This window comes from Balaenoptera borealis (genome assembly GCF_965194805.1).
Source record: "Balaenoptera borealis genome assembly, chromosome: 19".
In the NCBI taxonomy this organism is placed as follows: domain Eukaryota; kingdom Metazoa; phylum Chordata; class Mammalia; order Artiodactyla; family Balaenopteridae; genus Balaenoptera; species Balaenoptera borealis.
Window position 1 is genome coordinate 8,681,076 of NC_138878.1, and position 25,475 is coordinate 8,706,550.

General features: G+C 41.6%; 1 protein-coding gene across 2 annotated transcripts in view; it reads right to left on the reverse strand.

Moving 5' to 3' along the window:
• Window positions 1-25,475, reverse strand: part of WWOX (WW domain containing oxidoreductase) — a 965,623-nt gene that overhangs the window by 667,548 nt on the left and 272,600 nt on the right. For both annotated transcript variants that reach the window (XM_082366371.1, XM_082366372.1), the window contains exons 7-8: window positions 19,531-19,716; window positions 13,838-14,102 (exon numbers count right to left, since the gene is read on the reverse strand). In XM_082366371.1, the coding sequence (XP_082222497.1) occupies window positions 13,838-14,102; window positions 19,531-19,716 (451 nt within the window). The remainder of the gene's footprint in view (window positions 1-13,837; window positions 14,103-19,530; window positions 19,717-25,475) is intronic.

Here is a 25,475-nt window from a genome sequence, read left to right on the forward strand (position 1 = left end):
AGGATAATGTTTTGTTACGCCTCAAATAAAACTTAACTATCAGATAGTTTACTGTCCTTATTTGTTTATGCATGCACGCATACATGGGCATTTCAACAAATTCATACACAGATGTGTATAGCCCATAGGTAGGCTTGCCCATTTATCTCCCATATTCAGTTACCACATCAAAAGTTGTGTATCATCATCATCATCATCATCATCATCATCATCATCTTACCACCATCATCCATCAGTTTTAATATGAGATCGTGCAATCCCAAATCCGTAGCCTGGACCACACTCGAGCCTTTGCTATAACACTGATCCTACCTTGATTTAAAATTTGAAACTTTGTTCATCATGATTTTTTCGCACTGATTTTAATTTTTTGGCAACACTGCACTAAAATCTTGCTTATCTTGATTACTGAGGTTTTTTTTAGCACCCCCTTAAATTCTGTCCCAAGTCCTAGACCCGGCCCTACCATTGCTGCAGTCTTTTCTCCTTTTTGTGTTTACATGCTCGGTAAAGATGTCCATTCTACAACTTCATCTGACGACTCTCATGTCTGCCCAGTGGAGCCCGATTCCCTTCACCCTAATGTTCTTTACATCTCCAGCCCTTTTAACATAAGCACCCAGAGGCCAAGGAAAATGACTTGTTCTCTTTCGAATTTTCTACCCCTTAAGTCAACACACGCAGTACTCAATGAACGTTTATCAGATGAGACCAGACCAAACAGTTTTAGAGCAGAAATTTTCAGAGGGGAGATTTTGATAGAGTGCGTGGTGAAACCAATAGTGGCTGGTAAATATGGGTCACAATGAGCGCTTTAAAAAATGAAATACAACCAAAAGAACAGCAGAGGACACTGCCCATAGCTGGAGTACTATTTTGTAAAATCTCTGTTTCAGATACAGGCATATTATACACAGACAGACTTACATGGATATGTGTAAGTGTGTATGTACTGGTTTGCAACATAAAAAACCTGGGAAGTAACCCAAAAAAGCGTTTGAAAGACACTGTTCTGAAACAGCAATAGGATCCCCTGATCTGTCATCTACCACTCGCCCTGCCACGACACAGAAAAGGCAAGAGTCCCAAAGTCATCCAAGTCTTCGGAAGTTTGAGAAAGAATCATGTTATCAACGTGTTCAGAGACCAGTCCTGAATAACTGAGAAACCCTACAGTGGACTCCACTGGAGTGGAATTGCTGCAGAATTTCTTAGGCATTAGCTAAGAGATGAATATTGGCCTTTTATCAAACGAATAACATTTTTCTGGTTGAAAGAACCATTACAAATATATATGGAAAAAATAGGTGCTGGTGAAAAGGATTTCATGAAAATAAAATTTTTTTAAAAGCAACTGCTTTAACTATCATTGTACTGTTTAAAAACTCGATCAAGGTATTTAATTGACTTAATGGAATTCACCTTGTATTGGACCCCCATGAAAAAAAATTGATCAGTGTTGATATAGTTCTGATTAAAATGTTTTATTCATCAACAAATAATTTTTTTTAAAGCCTCAGGATCAAAATAGTAGGCTGAAACTGCTGGCTTTAGCTTCCTCTCCCCCCTAACAGATTGTCTAAGTGTACATGCCGATCTGCATGATACAACAAACAAGCCCACTTACTGAGTCTTTACTGTCTGCTAGCATCCACGTGCATTGCCATCACTAGCTCTTATCGTCTTTATAAACCATCTTCAGGTAACTGAATACTAAATACATAAATTCCTCACAAAGATATGTTTTAAGGTATAAACAGCTTACTGGAAAACAACAGTGGGCAAAGGGGAAAGAGAAAAGTCAAGAAATAAAAAGAAAAAGACCAAAAAAGGAATAAATAAATATTTATCAGGACCTTGGAGAACTGTGATTAGATATATACACATACACAAACACATCCATATCTGATTAAAAGCTTACCATCCGGGCAGCTGGCATATTGCTGGATAGCAATCAATAACTAGTATTATGTAAATCATATGGGAAAAAAAATGTAAAAAGAAAAAGGTGAAAACTTTCTAAAGTTCTGAAGACAGGCTGCTTTTATTGTACTTTTTTCAAAGGGTGTTGCAAAATCTCTTTCCTTGAGCATAGACAATACAGACATATGTCCAAAAGTACAGACCAAGATAAAGTCGCTTTTGGTCTGGTGTTATTAAGAGATTCAATAGAATATGCCTCTGCTTTGAAATAAATCACTTTATTAATTCCTATCTGACCTGCTCCAAAGAAAGGATTTAAGGTGACTTAAGGAAAGAACAAGCACAGAAGAAGGTGAACAAAATGTATCGGAGTCATTAAAGACCAGAGGAAGTTGATATGCTACCATCAGCATTAATATGATTTGATAAAGCACAGAATTGGACTAGGAGCTCCGACAATACATTATGTTATAACTGCGTTATCAAGAGGAGGGTATTATGGTAGCTCCGGGGTCTTGCTTGGAGTTCAGACTTAAAGGGCATTTCTCACGAGCAGGAGCTTGATATGTTTTGAGGCCGAATGAGAGAAAAGATCTTTGACAACAGCTTCCTATGTGTCCTCAGAAATCATTAAATTTCAGGAAAGTTCACATTAACCGGAAGGATACAAAGAAAACTACAATGTGCCCTAGGGTTGAGCTGTGCCTTAATCTTCCAATGATCTTTTAAAGATGTAGGAACTATGTCCCCTTTTTACAGAGAAAAAGAGAACCCAAGGCCCAGAGAGGTAGTGTGACTTGCCCGTGATGACGGGGGTCACCAGGAGGAAGGGCTGCGATTCGGAGCCTGGTTTCTTCAACTTGGAAGCCCACGCATGGCCTTTCTGCTACAAGGCACGGCATTCTTGTTTCACAAAACAGGCCAACATGCTCTTCTCAGCTCTGCCCACCTCATTCTGTTGGGAGTGGGCTGTGGGAACGGAATGAGTGGGCCGTGTCATGTGTTGACGCACGAGAGGTACTCAGAAGAGGGCTCTCGGCACAGGTGGGTCCTGAGCGATGTGACCTGCTGCTGCCGTTGTTGTTCTCAGCTGCCCCGGTCCTCGAGGCCTACAGAACACACACTTCTTCAGGGAAAACTCACAGTCAATCTCCCATCCTGCACAGAATACAGGTCAGATCTGCACATCACAGCCCAACATGGAGGCATGTCAGGTAGACTTGGCAAAGATAAGCTAAATTTTTAATTTTGTTTTTGATTTTGGCTTTGGCTGGAAAAGGCCTTCGCTCTGGGTTCAAATACAAAGCCGACAGAGACGAAGTGACATTGGAAGATGTTATACACGAGCTTGAGTTTAAGCGGAAAGCAAGTCGCAGCAGAGAAAAGACCGTTCCAGGTTCAGGATAAAGAAGTCTGGTGTGTTCCCCTACTTTTCATCCACAAGAAATTCACCAGCTCATTTCTAATGGTTGTAACAGAGGGAATAAAAAGAGAGGAAATCTATATTATTTTCACGACTGGATATACTCCAGGTTCTACTTCTTTGAAATAAGTTGCATTTTTTTTTTTTTTTTACTTCTAAACATCTTCTTAATGCCTTCTTTATAGGAAATGTGCCCAGGGTTAATGCTGAGATTTCAGCCATTCTACGCATTACTTGGTCTTTGATAGTTCTAAAGAGTCAACAAAGAGACAAATGGCACATAGCACACACCCAAGCCAGCCAGGGAAGTTATGTTCTAAGAAGGAAAAACAGACTGATTGCATTCACCTGCCTAGGAATATTAAACTATCCCCCCAAATTCTAAAGTTCCCAGATTTTACAGGGTTTTTTTTTTTTTCTTCTGAAGAGTGAGAATACTAAGAAAACATTAGGAAGGTCTCAGTAGTTGATATACAGTATTTTTTTTGGATCTAGCAAATAGACTTTTTATAACTTTTCTGTGAAAGGAGGGCCTCTCTGGCTCAGATTACTTGGACACTCGTACTGTTTATTCTTCCCTTTTCTGAGCAGTCAGAAGAGATTTCTCTCAGTACTTCAAATAAATAAGATATCCAGCTGAACAAACACCACGCACTCCTGTGGATTACTTTGGCTTCATAAAGAATATTTCACTTTCTTTTTTTCAAACATGTAAATGATTAAAGAGACCCCATCATATGAAACCCAAGGAAAAAATGTATCAAGTGATGTAGATTCTATACATGGTGGTAGATGGAGAAGCAAAAAGCCCCAGCTGGGGAAAAGGGCATGATCTTTCACAGGGGAAATTAGAATATTACTAAATGAGATATTTCACATATTGTATATCTTAACAGGAGTGGCTTTGTAACATGAAAATCAAACTGCAGTGTTCAAACTCAATCTCTTTTTTCCGAAAACAGCAAAGTACTAGTTGTTTTTCTTTCTTTCTTAGATTCCTACTTAAAAACAGATCCCAAAACTACAACAACGACAAAAATTCTGAAGACTATACAGAGTCTGGAATAAGAATAATATTCCATGTGGGCTTTGAAATGATTGGTGAGCCTTATCTACCTTTATGGCTTAAAAAAAAAAAAAAGTCCAGGATCTCTGGACAATTTTTGAAACTCAAAATTCGGCAACAGGTGTTTCTTTAGAGAGAAAATTTGGGCCACTGATGAACATGGCCCCCTCTCAAGCAGCACGAAAACAAATACTTGACTTTAGGAAACACAATCCATACGTTTCTTTCTTCTTTTCATGAGACAAAAATGCATAAACAGCCATGTATTTTTTTAAAATGGTTGCATCTGGTACCTCTCAGCCCAGAAAGAGGAAAGACAAGAATGCAGAAAGGATGAAACAGGAGAACAGCAAGGCAAAGACACAGGCATCAATAACGAATGCTATGGCTTAAGGCCAAGAACTAGCAAGACCTATGAGTAAATCTGCCACCAGATAGCTTACCAAAAGGCGCACACACACACACACACACACACACACACACACACACACACAAGACTAAATAAAACTGAATTTGTAAGGTGTGGTAGGCAGCCCCTAAGCCGCTGTGCTCCCATGCTTCCTGGTATTGACACCACTGTGAGATCCTCTCCCTGTGAACGTGGATCACACCCACTGATTTCCTTCTACCAAACAGAATGGACTAAAGTTATGAGATATCCCTTCTGGGGTTTGGTTACACAGGGCCGTAACTCCAAAGAACCGAGAGAGAGGCCCACGGCTAAAAGGCAGAGAGGAACCAAAGTCCTCAGTATTCTAGGCCATAAAGAACTGAACCCTGCCAACAGGCCCACAAGCTTGTAAGTGGGCCCTTCCCCAGCTGAGCCTTGAAACGGCGACAGCTGGGCTGACACCTTGATTGCAACTCACAAGTTGACCCTAAAGCAGAGAGCCCAGGTTCCAGACCCACAGAAACTGGGCGATAAGCAGATGGGGTGTCATAAAAGGGCACAGGCTGAAATAGGTGCTTATGAGGAAAAACAATCCGATGTGTTAGATCAGCGTCCACCCTGATTCGACCCTCTACTGCTTCACTTTCCTTCTCCCCACTCTGGCGAGTCTGGATAGGTCTGCATTTCACAAACGGTATCCCCACATGCTCACAAATCAACTGCAATACAGTTAGAGTTACTGAAAGTTTGGATCCTGGGATCTGAAAGATGCACAGAAGAATTCTGGAGCTGAAGGAGTACGTTTGGAATCTTCTAGGCTGGTCATTCCCAAGGGTAAGCCCAGCATTTTCAATAATGAGAACAATGGCCAAAGGAGCAATGAAATGGTTTTCCCTGAAGTCGAATGTACTCAATTGAAAGGGCTGTTTTCTGTCCCACAATCATGTCCTGCCTACAGTTTTTGGCATTTAAATGTCTATTGTTTTATAAAATTATGGTGACAGTCTATGGTGGTGGATTTGTCTTTCATCCAGAGTTTTCAGAATAAAGCATATGAGCCTGGATTAGTCTCCTTTTTGAAAAATTTCCTTTCAAATTACACTGTAAAATCCAAAACCCATGGGACAACTAATCTTGGTTAAATGACTCATTTCACAGATAAGAACATGCAGGCCCAGAAAGGGGATATGACTTGCTCAGAGACACACAATTGCTTGATTACGGCAAACTCTAAAACTACATTCAAAAAGCCAAGATACAGGGACTTCCCTGGTGGCACAGTGGTTAAGAATCCACCTGCCAATGCAGGGAACACGGGTTCGAGCCCTGGTCCGGGAAGATCCCACATGCCACAGAGCAAATAAGCCTGTGCGCCACAACTACTGAGCCTGTGCTCTAGAGCCCGTGAGCCACAACTACCGAGCCCATGTGCCACAACTACTGAAGCCCATGCACCTAGAGCCCGTGCTCCACAACAAGAGAAGCCACCTCAATGAGAAGCCCGCGCACCGCAACGAAGAGCAGCCCCCACTCGCCGCAACTACAGAAAGCCCGTGTGCAGCAACGAAGACCCAACGCAGCCAAAAATAAATAAATAAATAAATAAATTGATTCCCAACCCACGCTTTAAAAAAAAAAAAGCCAAGATACAAAGACGTAAACCCACGAGTGTGGAGCCTGGCACTTAGTAGGTCCTCAGGGAAGATGAGAATACATCTTCCACTGATGTTCAATGTATTCGTTTCTCTCAGTGTAGTAAGAAGGGGAGAGTGTGGATTTTAGCTTCTGAAGAATTCGGAACCCCAGATTCGAGTTCTCCTTATTGCCACTGGAAAAACACTACCTTCCGCCTCACGAGGAAAAATCAACATGCCCGGTGAGTTATAAGAAAATCAATGTTCACAGAAGAAACGTTTCAGAAACATCATCGCAGGGCAACACCAACTCCTGGCATCTGTTTAACCGTGCTGGCCTCCAATATCGAAACTGTGCGGCAGCCAAAAATCATTGGAAAGAAGTATGAAATTGGAGAAAAGGAAACTGGAGGGGGAGGATCAAAGAAGCCTCCACTAACTTAAAAGTAATAAAAGAGCTAGGAAGAGAGTTAAAGAGAGGCAATGCATTACCCAAGAGCCAGCGGGGACACAGAAGAAAAGGAAACGAGGAAGATAAAACTAGGGGAATTTCAAATCTTGGTTAAGTGTTCATTAAAAAATTTGTCACACGTATTAAGGCCAGATAGTCATTTCTTTCCCCCTCTCAGGCACTCATTCGGGAACAAAGGCCTAACCAGACTTAAAACACAGAAAAGCGAGGCAGAGACAAATACAGCCATGAAGAGCCCTGGCCTCACAAAGCCAAGCATACTTTCCTCCTCCTCTTTGTTTCCAACAAGAAAGGGGGACTCTTTCCTCAAAGCTAAGGGATACTTAAACAGGCCGCCAGGAGGGCTTACACTATGCACTGTGGGTCCAGGCCTGGTTACCGTTCTGTATGTTGTCCAGCTCTTACTCAGGGTTGTATATGGTTTCTTTATGCCTAATATTCACAGGGAAAATTAGACCTTCTGTGACAGACAGAGGGCCGTCATTAGGAGAGTGGGCATTTCCAAGCAATGGGAAGTAACACAACCCTTCCCTTGTTTGAAAAAATAATGATGATGATGATAAAAAATGTTTACTGCATATCTAGCCTACTCTGAATGCTATACACTCATGATCTTCTACTCTCAACGCAGGTCAACAACAGCAATACCAGTGAATGTTTACTGAACATCTAGCACATTCTGGATGCTACACATTCATGATCCCGTTCAATTCTCAACACGAGCCCATACACAAGGATGTTAACCAGGGTTTGAAGGGTGCCCGAGAGTTAGCATGGGATGGAGCTGGGGTTGGATCTGAGAGCTGCCCGGCTCTAAAGTGTTTCTTTCCCACGCTTTGCTGTTCTCCTTAGGTCTCTTCCCTCCATACTCACACCACTGGGTGGATCCCTCGTGTCTCTCCTGACCAGGGGTTCAGGGACGGGGGGCTGGGTTCTGACCCCATGGACCAGCTGTGTGACTCTGGGAGCAGGGGATCCCCCTAGCCTCATCCGTTTCTGTACCTACACCTTCTGAACTGCAATCCCCTGCCCACCTCAGAGAGACTCATGAAAAAGAATGGATTCAATATTGTCATTCATTAAGCACCTAATCGTCTTTCGTTTATTTATTTACAAGTATTTACTGAGCATGTACCTTATGGACCAGGGATACAGTAGTGTGAAGGCAAAAACAACATTTTCAAGACGGACACTAAACACAAAACTATGGGAGTTGTTTCTCTAAATTGCATTTCTGTTAAACGTTATGAAGAAGAAATTCTGGGGTCCTTCATTCATTCCCCCGGCACATATAGATGGAGCGTTATGATACATCAGACAGTATCGCATGATAAGCACTGGCTCTTATGAGAGCACAAAATGGAGGATCCTGACCAAATCTTGATCTCAGGAGGCTTCCTTGAAGTGTGATGTCTGGATTGAGTTTGGAAGGACGAGCAGAAAGTAACTAAGCATAGAAGGAAAGGTGTGTTCCAGACTGAAGAGCAGTGCACTTCGGCAACCTGGAGAAGGAAGGAGAATGGCGCCGGAAGTGGCTTGAGGTAAAGCTGGGTGAGTGGAAGGGGACCAGATAAGGCCAGGTGCCTCCCATTTAATTCTCACTTGCTTTCACAATGACCCTATAACATAGACAGCATTCCCATTAGACAGATGAGCAAGCTTTATGTACACCTGTTCAATAGGGCCTGCTCAAAAGCCATTATCCTACCCTTTTTCCTTGCCATCAGATCTTGCCTCCCACCCCAGAAACACAAAATGCCAAAATGCACTCTTTCAGCCTCCCTTGTACCCGGGATCTGGACGGGTGGCTCAATCCTGGCCAGTGGGAGCTGAGACGTCTACGAGGGAGGACAGTTTTGAGACAGAATGTTCTCCTCCTTGATAAAGGAGGAAGGCATGCAAAGAGGGGCCTCATCCCTCCCACCCTGACTTCAGACTTTATCACACAGGATGCAATGGTTGGTGTTGCTGCAGCCATCTTATAATCATGAGGAAAAAGCCAAGACAATCACAGAGGAGCTGCCTAAATATTAGCTAAAGAAGCCCCTGGCTGCCAAGGGACTTCTGGATATATGAGAAAAACAAACCTCTGATACACCAACCACTTTTAACTGGGTGTTGAGTCACAGTCCAAAACATCTAAACTGATGGTAGAAAATGAGCCTGAGAGAGGGTGAATCATTTCAAAATTATACAACTAAAAAGAGAGGGGAAACCTGAATTTTGAACACATGCCTAATGATTCTAAATCCTATGCTCTTTTTCATTCGACCATATCCCTTAGACTTCAAATTGGGCAAACACTGTAAACCTTAAAGCTCTGGACAGAATCGAGAGATGATGAATAAAACCAATGCTAATGATAATCCTGGAAAGTAACAAGAATGTTTGAGGCTGCGGGGATGTGGGGGGGGGGGGGCTGGGTTTGCAGAAAAGCCCACGTGTGGCGCAACCACAGAGAGGTCCTAGGAGTCTGGTTTTCTGACATATCTGGCCTGGCAAGGGCAAGACAGCCAGAGAATTCAACCCTCACTCAGGAGTCTCAAAATATTTAGATTAGTGAAGAATATGCTGAAATTTCCACTTTGAAAATTCTATTTCCTCCTCCCAACGCAGAAAAAGGCCCCCGCTTTTCTACTCCAATGTAACAATAAAGATTCAGACAGGGAGTTTTGTCCTTGATAGTATCCAGAGTGTAGTCAGCTGCAGGTATTTAATGGGGAGGGGTGGGGGGAGTATTTTTCTAAAATACTAATTTAAAGAACAAATCAACATCTATTATCTCCTTCATTATGTTTTAAATTGTACAACTATAAATCACCCTGCAGCGGGTTATTCAAGGGCAGAATTACCAGGCTTGGCTTTCCCGAAGGTTAGAAGAATGACACTGTGTGCTTTTTCCAGCTATAATTTATAACTTTGCAACAGAACCAGCATTGCAGGCCCATCCATTAGCAGGGTAGCTGTGCATCTGTTAAAACTCAGCACAATGACTGGCTTTGCGCGGCCCCAGGAAACGTAACCCAATCGTTTCAGAAGTTCGACAAACGTGAGCCCTTTTTTTTTTTAATGTAAAACGATTTGAAAACGCGGTTCCCTAAAACATCTGCTAAGCTCTTGCTACCCTAACACATGATACTCTTTCTACCCTTACCTGCCATCTCAAACATCTGGTTGCACAAAACACCCTAAGAGGCACGTGAGGGGGCTCAGCTTCAAATTTACATACTGATGGCAAAAGGCTGGCTTGGACCTAGGAACTTGAGCTAAGATGTTGTTTACCAGCACTGCAAGCTTATGCGGGGGAGAAAACGGGGAGAGGGTTCATTTCATAAAGGCGCTTTCAAACATTTTAAAAAGGAGACACAACCACAGGACTGGATCGATGTGGCAGGGGCGGTGGTGTATTTGACAAAGAAAATGAACTTGAACAAGTAGCTGGCAGAGGGTCTGCCAGCTGATATTTCATTTTCTTGAACAAGTTGGGTAAGTTCCCTATGCATTTTAACTGCAAAATAAGGGGAGTGATTCTAACGTCAAACTGCTGTAAGCAAGAAATGAAGACATATATGCTGATACATAAAGCACCACAATGCCTGGCCTTACCTGCCAAGCTGCATCTTACTTGGGTGTATGGCAACAATAGCAAATAGCCAAACCTACCTTTAAAAATCTCACAGATCACCAGATAATACAATATGCCTGATTTTGTGAAATAAGCCCCAGAGGGTAATATGTATGTATGAATACATTACATACACTAACATACAATATATATTAGTGCATCCATATGCAAAATGTAATTTTAGAGTATTTAAATAAACAGCAAGCTAGAGAGATGGGAAAATAAGCATATGACACACATATGATGGATGTGACTTCATAACTAGAAAGCTTCCAGCAAAGTTTAGTTTCCTTAAAGCAAGCAGCTACGGAACCCTGCATCTTTTTTAAAACAATACTTAAGACAATCCTATTCCCATTTTTATCTATTACTTTAATTTTATTATAAATTGGAGGGAAGAGGGAAAAACGCTTTTCCCTCCGAAACCCCCATATACCTGTCCTGACCTCTGTACCACAAGAGGAAGAAGTGTCAGAGACATGGCTCCACCAGTAGGGGTCACTGTGCTGAGAATTAATCCCTAAGAGTTTCTCATTAGTGATTATTATACTGCAGGCGGGCAAAATGGAAAAATTAATTAATTTCAAAGTGATAATGCATTTACAGCAACAATTAGAAATGTATAACTGTAAAAGGGCAACATTTAAAAGACAGGTTACATTTAATAAAGTTGCACAAGAATATCCAATTGTAAAATTACTGATCTGCCACAATATTCCTTAAAGAGGCACTTAAAATAGCCTGACTCCATGAAGGGTGACCTAATGACTGTAACTAAAATCACCGCAGTCACAGCAAGTCACAGCAAATAAAAAAGGGACGCTGATATTAGAATACTGCTGTTTAATACTTAAGGGAGCCGGCTACAGCGGAGAAGGAAGGCAGGGCTCCCAGCACAAGGCTGGTTGTGTTTCTTGTTTCCTTGACCTTGCGCAATGGAATGCACACTCCAGCAACCCTCAGGGCAAAAGGAAAATGCTCTGTCTGAAGTGAAAGGCAGAAAGGGCAAAGATGAAGCACAAACAGAACACTAGCCATTGGGAGAGGGGAACCCTGAATCTATGCTCAGGTTCTCCATGAGCATTTAGGATCCAACTCCTACACGGGGTGGGAATGGGGATGCAACCACATGGCTTAGGTCCAAAAACATGTTTGCATTAAAATGGCAGACGTGCACCCTTCATCCACAAAACAATGTCTTATCGCGATGGAAGCAATGCCAAGCCCTGTATGGAAGGACAGAACATGAAGTTGGATCTCCTCCTGCCTCAGTTTCCAACTCCACGCTCTTGTTTTCCCGTTGGCTTGAGTCTCGACCACAGTTACCAGCCAAATAGCAATATTCTGTGACCACAACACGGTTGCCTGCCTGACTTAATTTGCTGGCACTTTCAGAAATCCTCGTTATGTCCAAGGAGCAGACAATCCAGCCTGACTCAGCTAAACACGTTTATGTGTTGTGTTCACGTTAACTCTTAGACAACGATCCCCTCCCCAAGAAACAAAACCATTCACTCCGCCTTTTACTTTCCCAGAACTAGTCTTCTTCTTCCTCCCACCTGCCCTTGCCCAGGGTTTTTCAGCCCTGTGGTCCCATCGCAGAGTAAGAGTGGCTATCATTTTCCATCAACAAGCCCTCATCCACTGGAGACCTCGCCCAATGGTGAGACGGTTTCACCGCCCTCCATCATAGTCCTTGTGGTCACAGACCCGCCTCAGTTCTCTCCCTCCACATTCCTGTGATTATAGAGAAATTCCAGAAGAAGAAAAAGCAAGACTCTGATGTCACAAAAGGAGTTCCTTAGCTTCCACCAATGATCAAACACAAGTGAGAAAACTCAAGACCCAGAGATTACAAATCACACGCGATGATTGGGCTGTTGGTCCTGAAGGTACAGGGCCAGCAGAAAATGAGAAAGGACGCTGCTCTCTCCTCTCCCCCTTCATAAACTTGAACAACAACTTATCCATGGTACTGTCAATGGCGCTGACACCAGTCCAGGCCCATATTCTCCCTTATCATCTCTACTGAAGGACCCAACTTAAGACAATGAGCCGAAATCATGGTCAAAGTTGCCCTCGCGGAGAACCGACTCTCACGCAATCATGGACAGCCTGCCGATGGGGAAGCTTCAGAACCCTGGGACGCAACACGCTTTCTAGTTTTCCACCCACCTTGGCCTTGGAGAACTGCTCTCCAGAGACCCTTCCACTTCTTCTGTTCTTTAAGTATTCACCTCTTGGATTGAGTCTATATGCTTTGCATAAGAACCACCTGGTTGATTAAAATTAAAAAAGCACTTACTTACTTTCTCCTATGCAGGTCAAAAGATTTTCCTTGCAGCTTTAAAAGCCATCCACAGACATGAAGCTCAAGGATGGTGGGTGGGAAGGGCTGCAGGAGAAGGCAGCACGCTGTATTCAGAGGCTATGGGATCATTTGCCCAGAACATTGGAGGTTAATGACTTATGTTACTCCTAAAAGCCAAGGTGTTTCTGAGGATTACATGGTAGGTTTGGTTAACTGGAACACTGGTGTCCACTAAATAGGAAAACATTTTTTTAAAGGCCTGTGTTTTAGAAAAGTGCCATACCAAATACGTTGTGTAGAAATGCGCATTCTTCATTCAAATGACTTCCTCCTCAAACTTCTTTCATGGAAGAAGTTTCCAGATACAGTTGTTATAGGACCATCAAAAACAGAAAGAACTTCACACTTACCTTTGCGAACATTTCCGAATCTAATCACAGTCGTGTGATTCACCCAGAAGGACTTACCTTTGGAGAAGTAAAGAATAAAGTGCACCTGTAGCCCAACAAAGGCTTCTTCCAGGAGAGGTTTATACCCATTAAAAGAAGAATTTAGAACAACAGATACAGATTCTCAATGCAAACAAAGGAATCACATCTGCTAATAATTCAAAAGGCATGAATCCATGTTATTCACCTACTAACACAAAACACAATTTTGAAGGACTGTGCTTACTGGAAAAAAAAAAAAAAAAACACATCGAAAGCAAACAAATCATCTCCATGAAGACGTTCAGCCACATATTAACACAGTACTGAAAGAGCACGCCTTCTCTCTGGCCCTCCAAGACACCTCTAGAGAAGCAGATGCAATCTCAAGTCCACTGAAATGTGTCCAAGAGCCCTAACAGGCCTGATGCTGTGATGACCGAGACCCGACTCATCCTCGCAAGAGGTGAGAGGCGCAGAAAGCGCGTGTGCCTGGGTTTCTCTAGGACCCTTTCCGTAAAGGCGCGCTGGAGGTGTGTGCGGCGACGGCGGCAGTTCACTTACCATGGACTTGGTGAAGGGTCTGGCCAAGGTGAAGAGCAGCGTGTACACCCACCAGCCGCGATGCAGGGAGGAGTACATCATGTTCCCGGGGTGCACCGCGTTCGACGTGACCCCGCGCGGGGACAGGCGGCGGTGCAGCTCGCTGGAGAAGAGGATGTTACAGAGTTTGGACCGGTTGTAAGCCAGCATGGCCCAGTAGTCATTTTTCGATGGAGAAAGGCGGCTAAAGTCTAGTTTCCCAGAGGAATCGTTAATATCTGTAAACCTTAAACAAAACAAAAAACAAAAAATATGATATGAAACGGCCAGTCTCTGACTTCTGATATAGCGTTGTGTTTTTATTAGAAATCTGAGAAAAACTATGCAGAGATGATTGAAAACTCAATTGGGCAAACATCGAAACAAAGTCTCCTTAAAAACAGACAATGGTGATTTCACGATATAAACCAACTGGGTCCAAAGGCACACTTAATAAAGGCCCAAACTCATAAATGGAGCAGTCTTCACATGCTGAAGCCCCACTCCACCACCCCCTGCCTCTAACATATATTTTTCAAAACCTTCAACAGGAAGTTCAAGGATAATTAAATTAAATGGAAAAACATCTTAAATAAAGGGCTGCTGCTTTTGGAAGCAGAAAGATATCGCATTCCTAACCTTTGACAGGGTCTTCCTGGGTTATTTTAGCCAATGCTTGTGTCCTGTATATTTTCATTCGAGCATCCAAATAAATATAGATGAGCCTTGCTGCCTCTAAGACTCCTTTGCAGATTAAAAATTAATGATTATAAAGGGGTTATAACCTTGGTGAGGTGCCATCAATAGTCTTATACGTTTAAAAGATAAATGTAAACAAAGCCAAAATAAGTTCTGGCAGAGTCTAATGTTTTTAAGTATATCCATGCCATGGATACACACAAATCAAAGTAAGTAGCTGATGTTTTATAATTGGGTCTGACGGAGTCGTTAAACACCAGCTGTTTGTTTCTTTCTTTCTCCTTTTTTTAAATAACAACAAAGTAGTGACTTCCCTAACAACCAAAAAAGAGATCATAACAGAAGGAATTTTCTAGACCACAGTCTCATCTTCATTAAGGACCCCTTGGAGTTTGCTTCATTAAATTAACTCTGGGCATTTGCCCTGAGTAATAAGGGAGCACAACAAGGGCACTGGAGACAACCACTGTGGAAGAGGAAAGCAAAAGGTAAAACGAAAATGATGGAATAATCTGGTTGTTCCTTAAAGGAGCAGTTCAGATGGAGCTATGACCAAGAAGAGTATCCCAGGGGCAGACGAAATTCATGTCTTAATGGAAATTAAATACCCCTTCTCCAGGACTCAGTCAGTGACATCCCATTTCTGGTGTTAAACGACCTTGCCGAACCGAAGTCATCAACAAAGGTCATGGCCAGAGACGCTGGCGTGGATAAGGCAGTGAGACTCCGAAACGAATCATCCGCTGCCTGTTTCCAAGTCCCCAGACCACGGGAAGAGCCCAGACTTCCGAGCTTAATCCTCTGAGGCGGTGAAACTTAGCGGGAAATTTGAAAATTTATGGGAGGCTTGTTCTGGTTGTCATAACGACTGCCGGCGGGGGCCGGGGACAGGAGATGTCCTGCCACGCACTCGGAGCCTTGCTCAAGGAAGATGGTCCCACTGGACATTCAGGCAGATGAAAGCCTGTGTGTAATTATCTGAGCCTAGAGCCGAGCTGTGCTTTACACAGATGCACAGTTGTAACAGCCGCTGAATTTCCAGGAGCAGCGTGCCACAACCATGTAAATGAGGAATGAGCTCACTTTGGGATTTTTATGGGATTGGGTGGCGGGGAGGTGAGGCTTGACCCGAGGCTGGTGGCATTTGAGGCTGCAATGGCGCACACCTGTTAACAACCCACATGTGCGAGGATCCCAATGGAGAGCTGGGCTCTCTGATGACTTACCTTCCCTGAAGTCCTGCCCAAGCACTGACATGTTGGAACACATGCTATTTTGCTTCACATTCATTTTTTTCCTTACATTACACATAAGCTAGCACACTGAATTACAACATATGTATGCAGGGAAGTTATATTATTGATATGTCTTAATTTTATTTCAAAATAGTAATAAGGTGTTACAGAAGAGTTGTCACCAAAAAAAAAAAAAAAAGGACTGTTGAGTTGAGGAGGCAATGATCTAAGGTATGGCCCAGAAGTTCTACCCGCTCTGAGTAAAAAAGAGCATCCAGGATTTAGACAACATCTAACAGGTACGGGACAAATATAGCGTCCTTCACTCACTCTCCGTTCCGCTTTCATCGGCTTTCTTGGCATCCTTTGTTTAGCCCAATCCAGCTCAGGTGTCACTTCTTCCAGGAAGCTCTCCCTAACTAACTCTTCCACTGCTTGCTGTCACAGTGATTTCTAGGGTGGCAGTGAGGGATAGACTGAAAGAAGCCACGCAGAGTAGATGGAAATTAAGTATCCACTTTCTGGGACCTGGTCCATGCTATTCCTATTGTTCAAGGACCTGCCACCCTGCAACGTTAGCAACAAAGCAAGTCAGGCCACCTTTGTACCTTGTGCCTCTGTCCTTACCATACAGACTGCAAGTCATTTGTTCATTTGCTTCCAACCCTAGACTGTGAGTTCTCAGGAGGTGGGCAGTGAGCTCCTTGAATGTTGCCTATGACACACAGTAGGGCCTAAATTCGGGATTAGAGGACTGAAGTTTGATCGTGGGTTTGCAATTCCAAACTAAGAGCCAAGTTTCCTTTATTACAAAAAGCTTTGTTTTGAGCTTTGCTCAAAAGGCAAATTTTACCATTCTGTTCAGAGGCTTTATGTTCTTCATGAACATTTGCATGTAGCACTTTCTAATGTTTAGAATGATTTCCCTGCTTTGGCTTTTAAAGACAATGCAGAAGTATCTCATGTCCTGGGGAACACTGGGTAGATTCAACCCTTAAGAGAAGGTATTCATTCCTAGTCCCCAACCTAGAAACAAGGCAAAAACAAAACCAAAATCCACCACGATGAGAAATTAGATGGAACCAGGTTGAAAGCAGGTTTGGAGATGGAGAAACGGCTACTAGATATTAGGCCCGCCCTCTGCAAACAGCCCTCCCCCATAAGTGGACCCCTGAGTTCCTGACCTGCTGATCTCCTGAGCAGCACACTCATTTTTAAGGCCTGATTAGCTTGTACTGACAGTCCTCCAGGGAGGAGAGAGGGTGGGCGAGCTTTTTGATTCCTCTGAGCCGGGGCCTGCTTCCTGAAAAATGACCGCGTTCACCTCTCAGCTCAAGAGGCAGCAAAACAAGTCTACAAAAGCTGCCTACCCTGTTTTCAAGTTGAAAAATTGACAAAGCTAAACAATAACATCTTAATAGAGTTATTCTCCTACCAGGACACTCAAATGTTAACATGTGCTCTCTGGACATTAACATCTGCTGTTTGAGAGGACCTCTATCTTATATTTCTCTATATACTGCTCCTTTATTTATTTTTTTTTAAACTGAGGATTTTTAAATAACCCAACTAAAATAATTAGGCTGGATTCTATATAGACAAAAGCCAGTATGTTCAAAGAATAGGACTGAATTTGCATCAGAGGCTGTGTGTGTGTGTGTGTCTGTGTGTGTGTGTGTGTGTGTCAACTTGGCACTCAACACAGCTGCAGCCATTTACAGCCCTTCAGCCAATACTCCACTCTTTTCATTCCATTTTAATTGTTATCTGAAAATTCTTTTCACAGCAAGGAAGTTCTCATTTTCATATGATGGATTTCAATTCACTTGCTCCGGTTCCAGATAAGTAACTAAAATACAGGGAAGACTTGGGGAGGCTAATAAATATTTTGCCTTGGGGCAGTCTGGTATAGTATTTTCTGCAAACATTGGACTTCATTTTTCCCCTAACAGGGGGTCCTGACTCCAACGAAGAGATTCCACCAAGGTTTATGGAGGTAATTAGATATCAACCCTTCCGTTTTACGACATGGTTTAGGGCTCTGGGTCCTTGAGCAGCAAGTGAGTGCTTTCCCAGGACTGCCCGCCCAGTATTCACTCGGGCTCTGGGGTGCAACACAAGTGTAATAAACAAACCAGCTTGGGAGAATTAACATTTTGTAAAAACACCCTTTAATACGGGCAAGAGGTCATCGGGAAGTAGAAAACCGCTGCCCGTCGCCAGACAGGAGCGGGCCTGATAACACCCACTTCAGGAAGACCTGGTCTGGAAACTACAATGGATCGAACTCAAGAGACCAGGGCCCTGCCTTCCGATCCATCTTTTAAATGAAATCAAGATTCAGATCTCCAAGGTAAGCGCGAATTACACTGCAGTTAAGGAGAGAACAAAGACGTCCCATGAAATACTATTTGAGATCCAGATTTACAAAGGGAAGAAAGCAGCTGACAATTCCACAGAATCTCCCATTAAATACCAGCTCATTTAAACGTATCCCGTGGTGCCCTCCACATCTGGCAAACGACTGGGGCTGGCAGATTTATGTCTGGAGCTCTCTCCCCATCGCCCCCGCAGTAGCCTCCCTCACGCCTGAACAAGGCCACTCCACTTTCACGAACCCGGTGTGATTTGCAAAGATAAGGATGTCCTGATTTTGTTACCACCTAATTACGAGATGTTTCATGTCTTTTAACGCAGGGGAGGATTATTACCGGCATTTTCCTTTCATTTCGGCCGTCATAAATTTCAAATGGTAAAACTAAATCTATCTGTAGTGTGTCATTTCAACCATAAGCCCCTGTGTTTGGGAGTGATAAAGGGTTCAAACTAACCCTTGGCTGGTCTCTCTCTTCCAAGTCCCAGGGGTTACATTTTATGGAAGCATGATTTAAAAAAATAAGCTTCATTCTGGGTCACTAAAACATTTCAGGACTTAAGACGAAGAGAAAAAAACAGGCCCTTGCACATTATTTTTCTCCAGCTACTTTGGTAGGAGTGAAAGCTCCCAACCACACCAGGAAAATCTCCCTAACATGTATTAAATCTAGCCTCACCCGGCAAGTCCTTTATCTTCTCAGGGTACTTCTCTTTAGACAAAGTTGTTTATCCAACTCTAGAAATAAACATGCTGAAAATACGAGGAAATTTTCAAATGTCTTCTTAGTCAACTGAATATTCTCCTAATGGTAACAGAAAAGAAGTGCCATCTGATGTTTTAATTGAAATTTTAACCAAAAGAGTCATGGCCAGATTTCTAATATGTTCTAACTACAGTACTTCCCTTTCTACAATCACACAGCTAATGTCTGCATTGAATTCCCTAATTTCTCATTATAAAACAACTGGATTTCATCTTGCAGTTTTTAATTGCATTGTTTCTCCTGCTAGAATAACTGCACATTCTTCTTCGTGAGATGGTGAAGTTGGTGAATGACAAATCAATAAAGGTCAGGAATTCAGATTTAATCAATTATTATTCCATCTCAAAGCAAAATCAATGAGGGACCTGAAGTATAGTTATAAAAACAATCTACCTTGCTGTCGACACTACCCCCAAATAATCGCCCACCATCACGCGCATACACACACAAAAAAGACCTCGATAAATTCAGTAAGCCAGGTTGAGTACACACTTTCTGGAGCAGGACTAATGAAAATTATTTTCAAAAAGAGAGGCTGGGGGGACCAGCAGCTGGTGTGAGGAAGGCGGTCACGTGAACAGAACATCCAATTCTAACCCACCTATGGGACTCCGAGGAGACCACGATGACCCGGGCAGGGGCTGAGCGGCACAAGACGTCCTGGAGGAGCTGGACAAGGTAGAAGTGGCCCAGGTGGTTCACCTGGAAGGTGGTCTCCAGGCCATCTTTCGTGAGGCTCCAGGGGAGAGCGAACACTGCTGCATTGCACACAAGCACGTGAAGTGACCTGAAAAAGAAAACATCCGACGTTGTGCAGATAGAAACGCTCTGAAACCAAGGATGACCCACGCTCCCCCGGGAATAACCAATTCTTCAATATCTTCAGGACTATAGACAGCTGGAAATGGGATGCCCTAGAATGTCGCATCTGAGACCATTCTGCTCAGGAAGGGCTTGGACTCTAAGTGAGCAATTGTGCTGGGCTGCTGGGGACGAGGGGGTTCCTGGGATGCGGGACTTTCAGTGCCAAAACCGGGACCATACTGGGCAAACTGGGATGAGTTGGTCACCCAGGTTGGAACACAGGTTCTACCGCCTAGTTGAATCTGTGCTTCCTTAGCTCATTCAGTTCTCAGCTTCGTCATCTATAAAATCGAAACAGCCCTTAAAGTAAGACATAAGGAATAAAGGAGAAAGTGTGCTGTGAAAAAGCCAACACCAGAACCAGCACTTACTAGGTATTAAGTAAAACATACCAAGGTGGAAATGCTCTGTCTAAAGAGATAGGCACAAACTGTTTGGATATATTCCTTTTAGAAGTCAAGTTAAATCTACATTTTAGAAGTCAGCTTGGGGATAGGTAAGTGGAGGTCTGTTATATTTTCTCTTTGTTTGCACATAATTTCATAATAAAAAATTTAAAAATAAAAGCCTTTCATGTGAATCAAAATCCTAAATCCTAATCAAGAAATTGTATTTGTAAGAAATCATCCTAAGGTACTAATGAGAATTGTATAAAGAAATATATTCAAGGCTATCCACAGTGTTTGTAATTGCAACATAAGAGCAACACATTACAAGTAAACTAAATGTACAATTGGGGAATCATTAAATGAATTGGAATATATGCATATGATAGAATACTATGCAGCCATTAAAATAACAAATCTATTGACCCTGTAAAACATTCATGTTTAAAAACAAAATATATAATATTGTATGATCACACACACACACACACAGACACACAATGCTAATGAAAGATAGACAAAAATGTTAACAGTCATTGCCTCTAGGGGTGGATGGAACCCAAAGTGTCTTAAATTGTTTTCTTTCTGAGTTTATTCATATTTATTTTTTCCATAATTAACATGTGCTGTCTTTATAATAAGAAAAAAATGTCATAAATAAATGCTTTGTAGGAAGAAAAAAAAAAAGCGTTTCGGGAATTTAGCTAACACATGAAACACGAGAAAAAGAGACGGTACGGTCTTACAGGACCACTGCTTTAAGAGATAAAAGATCAGCGTTTTGTCTCAGATTCAAGCAAATCACCAAATCCTCTGAGTTTCTGATTCTTGCTTGTAAAATAAGGGGCTGGAAACTGATGGTGTTCAGATTCCACACCAATGCATGGAATATGTGATATAGGAAATGAAATATTTCCTATCTTTCATTTTAAAAAACTTAGTGTTCTTTTCATAGAAACTTCTCATAGACCTATTACTACTGCAATAATCTGATTTTGTTCCATCCTCATGGAAGAATGTAGGTGAAGAATCGTGAGCTTTTAGAAAACAAATACTGGTGTGCAATAAAGAAAAGCCTATCTAAAAACTAAAATAATCTGTTATCTAAATAAAGTTTAAAAAAAGGCAAAAATTTGCAATCCTATAAAGAACCCATATTTTCACTACGTAAACAGTGTTTACAAATCAACAAGAAAAACATATTCTGAGTCTAACAGAAATACTGACAATGATATTTTTAAAATTCATAAAACTTGATTATAAAATAACCAGCGCAAGAGGTAACGTGTTCAACTCCACCAGTAGCAAAAGTTAAAATGAGATATTTTCTGCCTATTAAATTAGCATATTTATTTATATTATCATATTGTTATGACCTTGTATAAAGCTGGCAAGACTATATATTCCTACCCCGTGGATATTAAGTTGAAAACATGTATCATGAGAATTAGAAATATCCACATTATTTCACCTAGTAATCCTGTTTCCAAGTAGTGGGTTACACAGGGGGCAGTGCAAAGGGCAGCAGCTCATACCTTTAGGGAGGAATAGTTTATCACTGACAATGTTTAGAACTGCCACTGCATGATGATCATAATAAAAAGCAGAGCAACGTTTAGTAATTTTACTATTGGTTTGTTGTTTTTTTTTTTTTTTAATAAATTCATTTATTTATTTATTTTTGGCTGCATTGGGTCATCGTTGCTGTGCGCGGGCTCTCTCCAATTGCGGCAAGCGGGGGCCACCCCTCACTGCGATGCACAGGCCTCTCATTGCGGGGGCTTCTCCTGCCGCGGGGCACGGGCTCTAGGTGCGCGGGCCTCAGTAGTTGTGGCACGCGGGCTCAGCAGTTGTGGCTCGCAGGCTCCAGAGCACAGGCTCAGCAGTTGTGGCGCACGGGCCCAGTTGCTCCGCGGCATGTGGGATCCTCCCGGAGCAGGGCTCGAACCCGTGCCTCCTGCACTGGCAGGCGGATTTTCAACCACTGTGCCAGCAGGGAAGTCCTTATTATTGGTTTTGAATTTTCTACAAACAATGCTCCCCCATTTTGCCCGTGCATGGGGCAGACTATCCCTACAGCCACCTGCTACCCCCTTGATATGCCACTGCTTCTGCAGGGGATTAAATGGTGAAGCCAAAAGATAGGTCCACTAGGAACCTGTGAATGGGACCTTATTTGGAAAAAGGGTCTTTACAAATGTAATTAAGTTTAGGACCTTGAGATGAGATCACGCTGGATTAAGGTAGAACTAAATCCAATTGATAAGTGTCCTTACAAAAGAAGAGAAGGGCAGAAGACACACAGAGAAGGCACTGTGAAGTCAGAGGCAGAGAATGGAGAGATGTATCTACAAACCAAGGGCTGTCAAAGAGTGCCCACCTGCACCAGAAGCTAGTGAAGGGCACAGAATGGACCCCTCCTCAGAAGGCACCAACCCTGCAGACGCCTTGATTTCAGACTTTTGGCCTCCAGAACTGTGATAGACTGAATTTCTGTGGTTGTAAGCCACCAAATATGTGGTAATTTGTTACAGCAGCCCTAGCAAACTGATACAGTTTCCAAGATTCATTCCCATAGAAATGCTCAAAATTTACATAAAAGCTTACGCATAAGAATAAGTAATAATTATATATAAATGAGGTAGAATTATAAAATTGTATATGAACTAGAAGCAACTTAAAATCCAACAGAAGATAAGATAAATCAGCAAGGATTAAGTCAGAGGTTCCCCAATTTCTCAAATCAATTGAAAAAGGAAGAAATTAAATGTTATGTGCGCAATTCATATCCCTTCCCAGCACCCCCCCCAAAAAAGATTTTTATACGTACAGTCAGCAAGACAGGAAATACAGAAAAATGTTAGCTCTGGATGTGCAGAATATCATTAGGTTGCTTAGTTCTTTTTTACTGTTTTTGTTATTTTCCAAATTTTCTATATAAGCATGGATTTCTTAAAAAATTACTGAGATGTAATTCACAAACCATACAATTTACGCTTTTCAAAGCGTGCACTTCACTGGTTTTTAGTATGTTCACAATTATACAAGCATCATCACATTTTAATTTTACAACATTTTCATATCCCCCAAAACAAGCCCTGTATCCATTAATAGTCACTAACTGCTCCCATCCCCCAGACACCATTAATCTGCTTTCTATTTTATAGACTTGCCTATTCTGGATATTTCATATAAATGGAATCACACAATATGTGGTCTTCTCGTGAACAACTTTTCTCACTACACTTAACGTTTCCAAGGTTCATCCATGTTGTAGCAGGTATCAGTACTTTGTTGCTTTCTATGGCCAAAAACTATTCCACTGTATGGATATATCACATTTCATTTAACGATTTGCCAGTTGATGGACATTTCGGGTTTTTTCCTACTTTTCAGCTATTAGGAATATTGCTGCTATGAATAGTCATTTACAAGTTATTATGGAGACATATGTTTTTATTTCTCTTGAGTATACATGGAGAAGTGGAATTGCTAGGTCATATGGCTAATTCTATGCTTAACTTTTTGAGGGACTGCCAGACTGTTTTCCAAAGTACGGCTGCACCATTTTACATTTCTACCAGCAATGTATTATGATCCCAATTTGTCCACATTCTTGCCAATATCTGTCATTAAATCTGTCTTGGGTTTTTTTGTTTGTTTAATTTTAGCCACGTTAGTGAGTATGAAGTGGTGCCTCACTGTGATTTTTATTTGCATTTCCCTAATGACTAATGATGTTGAGCATTAGTATTTATTGGCAATTTGAATCTTTTCTTTGGAGAAACATCTACCGTCTATTCAGATGCTGAGCCAATTTTTAAGTGAGGTAATCATCTTTTTATTATTGAATTATAAAGTTCTTTATATATTTTGGATACAAGTCTGTTGTCAGATACACAATTTGCAAAATCTCCCTCATTCCATAGATTGTCTTTTCACTTTCCTGATGGTGTCATTTGCAACACAAAAGTTTTAAATTGTGATGAACTACAATTTATATATATATTTGTTTCCTTTGTCACTTGTGCTTTTGGGGTTGTATCTAAGAAAGCATTGCCTAACCCAACATCACAAAGATATATTCCTATATTTCTTCTAAGTGGTTTATAGTTTTAGCTCTTACATTTAGGTCTAGAATCTATCTTGAGCTAATTCCCATGTATGGCGAACACAAGCAATCTAACTTCATTCTTTGGCATGTGGACATCCAATTGTTCTAGCATCATTTGTTGAAAAGACTATTCTTTCCCCCATTGAATTGTCTTGGCATTCTTGCTGAAAATCAACTGACCACCTGTAAGAGTTTATTTTTGGACTGTCGATTCTATTCTGTTATCTATATGACTATGCTTATGCTATGACCACACAGTCTTCATTACTGAAGCTTTATAGTCAATTTTGAAATCGGGAAATGGGAGTCCTCAACTTTGTTCTTTTTGCATCTATTGACATGATCCTTTTTTCCACTGATATGATATATTACACTGATTAACATTCAAATGTTAAGCCAACCTTGAATTCTTTATATAAATTTCACTTAGCCATGGTATAAATTTCAATCCTTTTTATATATTGTTGCATTTGGTTTGCTAGAATAGTGTAGAAGATCTTTGCATCTATATTCATAAGTGATACTGGTCTGAAGACTTTTCTTGTGACGTCTTGAGTGGAGAAGTATTCCCTCTTCTATTTTTTGGAAGAGTTTGCAAAGAATTGATATTAATTCTTCTTTAAACGCTTGGTAGAAAGCATGAATTAATCTTAACTAGAAAAAAAGAAACCACTGTTTCTTCTAAAAAAGTATTCGTGCAAATCTCATTATCACTGGGCAATGGAAGTCTCACAGGGAAACTGTCTCATTCTTTCTGTTGTCTGATCTATTTCCAAATCATCACCTATCTAAAACCTAAAAGTGGTGATGTAGTTGGGGTCAGCTGAATATATGACTTACATATGGGCACTTTCCAGGTTGCATCTCAAATATTTGGTCCACCTTTTCAGAGTTGCTGATACTTTTTTTTTTCTTTTTTTTGGGTGTTAAGTATGGGTTAAGCACTTATTAAGAGCTTTGTGTACATAAGAACCCTAGGTGACATGTTTATTATCTCCATTTTATGGTCAGGAAAAAAAGCAATTAGAAGCAAACTTCCTATAGTCAGAGTAAGTAACAGAAACAGGTAAAATAGGGACTTCCTTCGTGGTCCAGTAGTAAAGAATCCGCCTTCCCATGCAGAGGACACAGGTTCGATCCCTGGCTGGGGAACTAAGATCCCACATGCTGCAGAGCAACTAA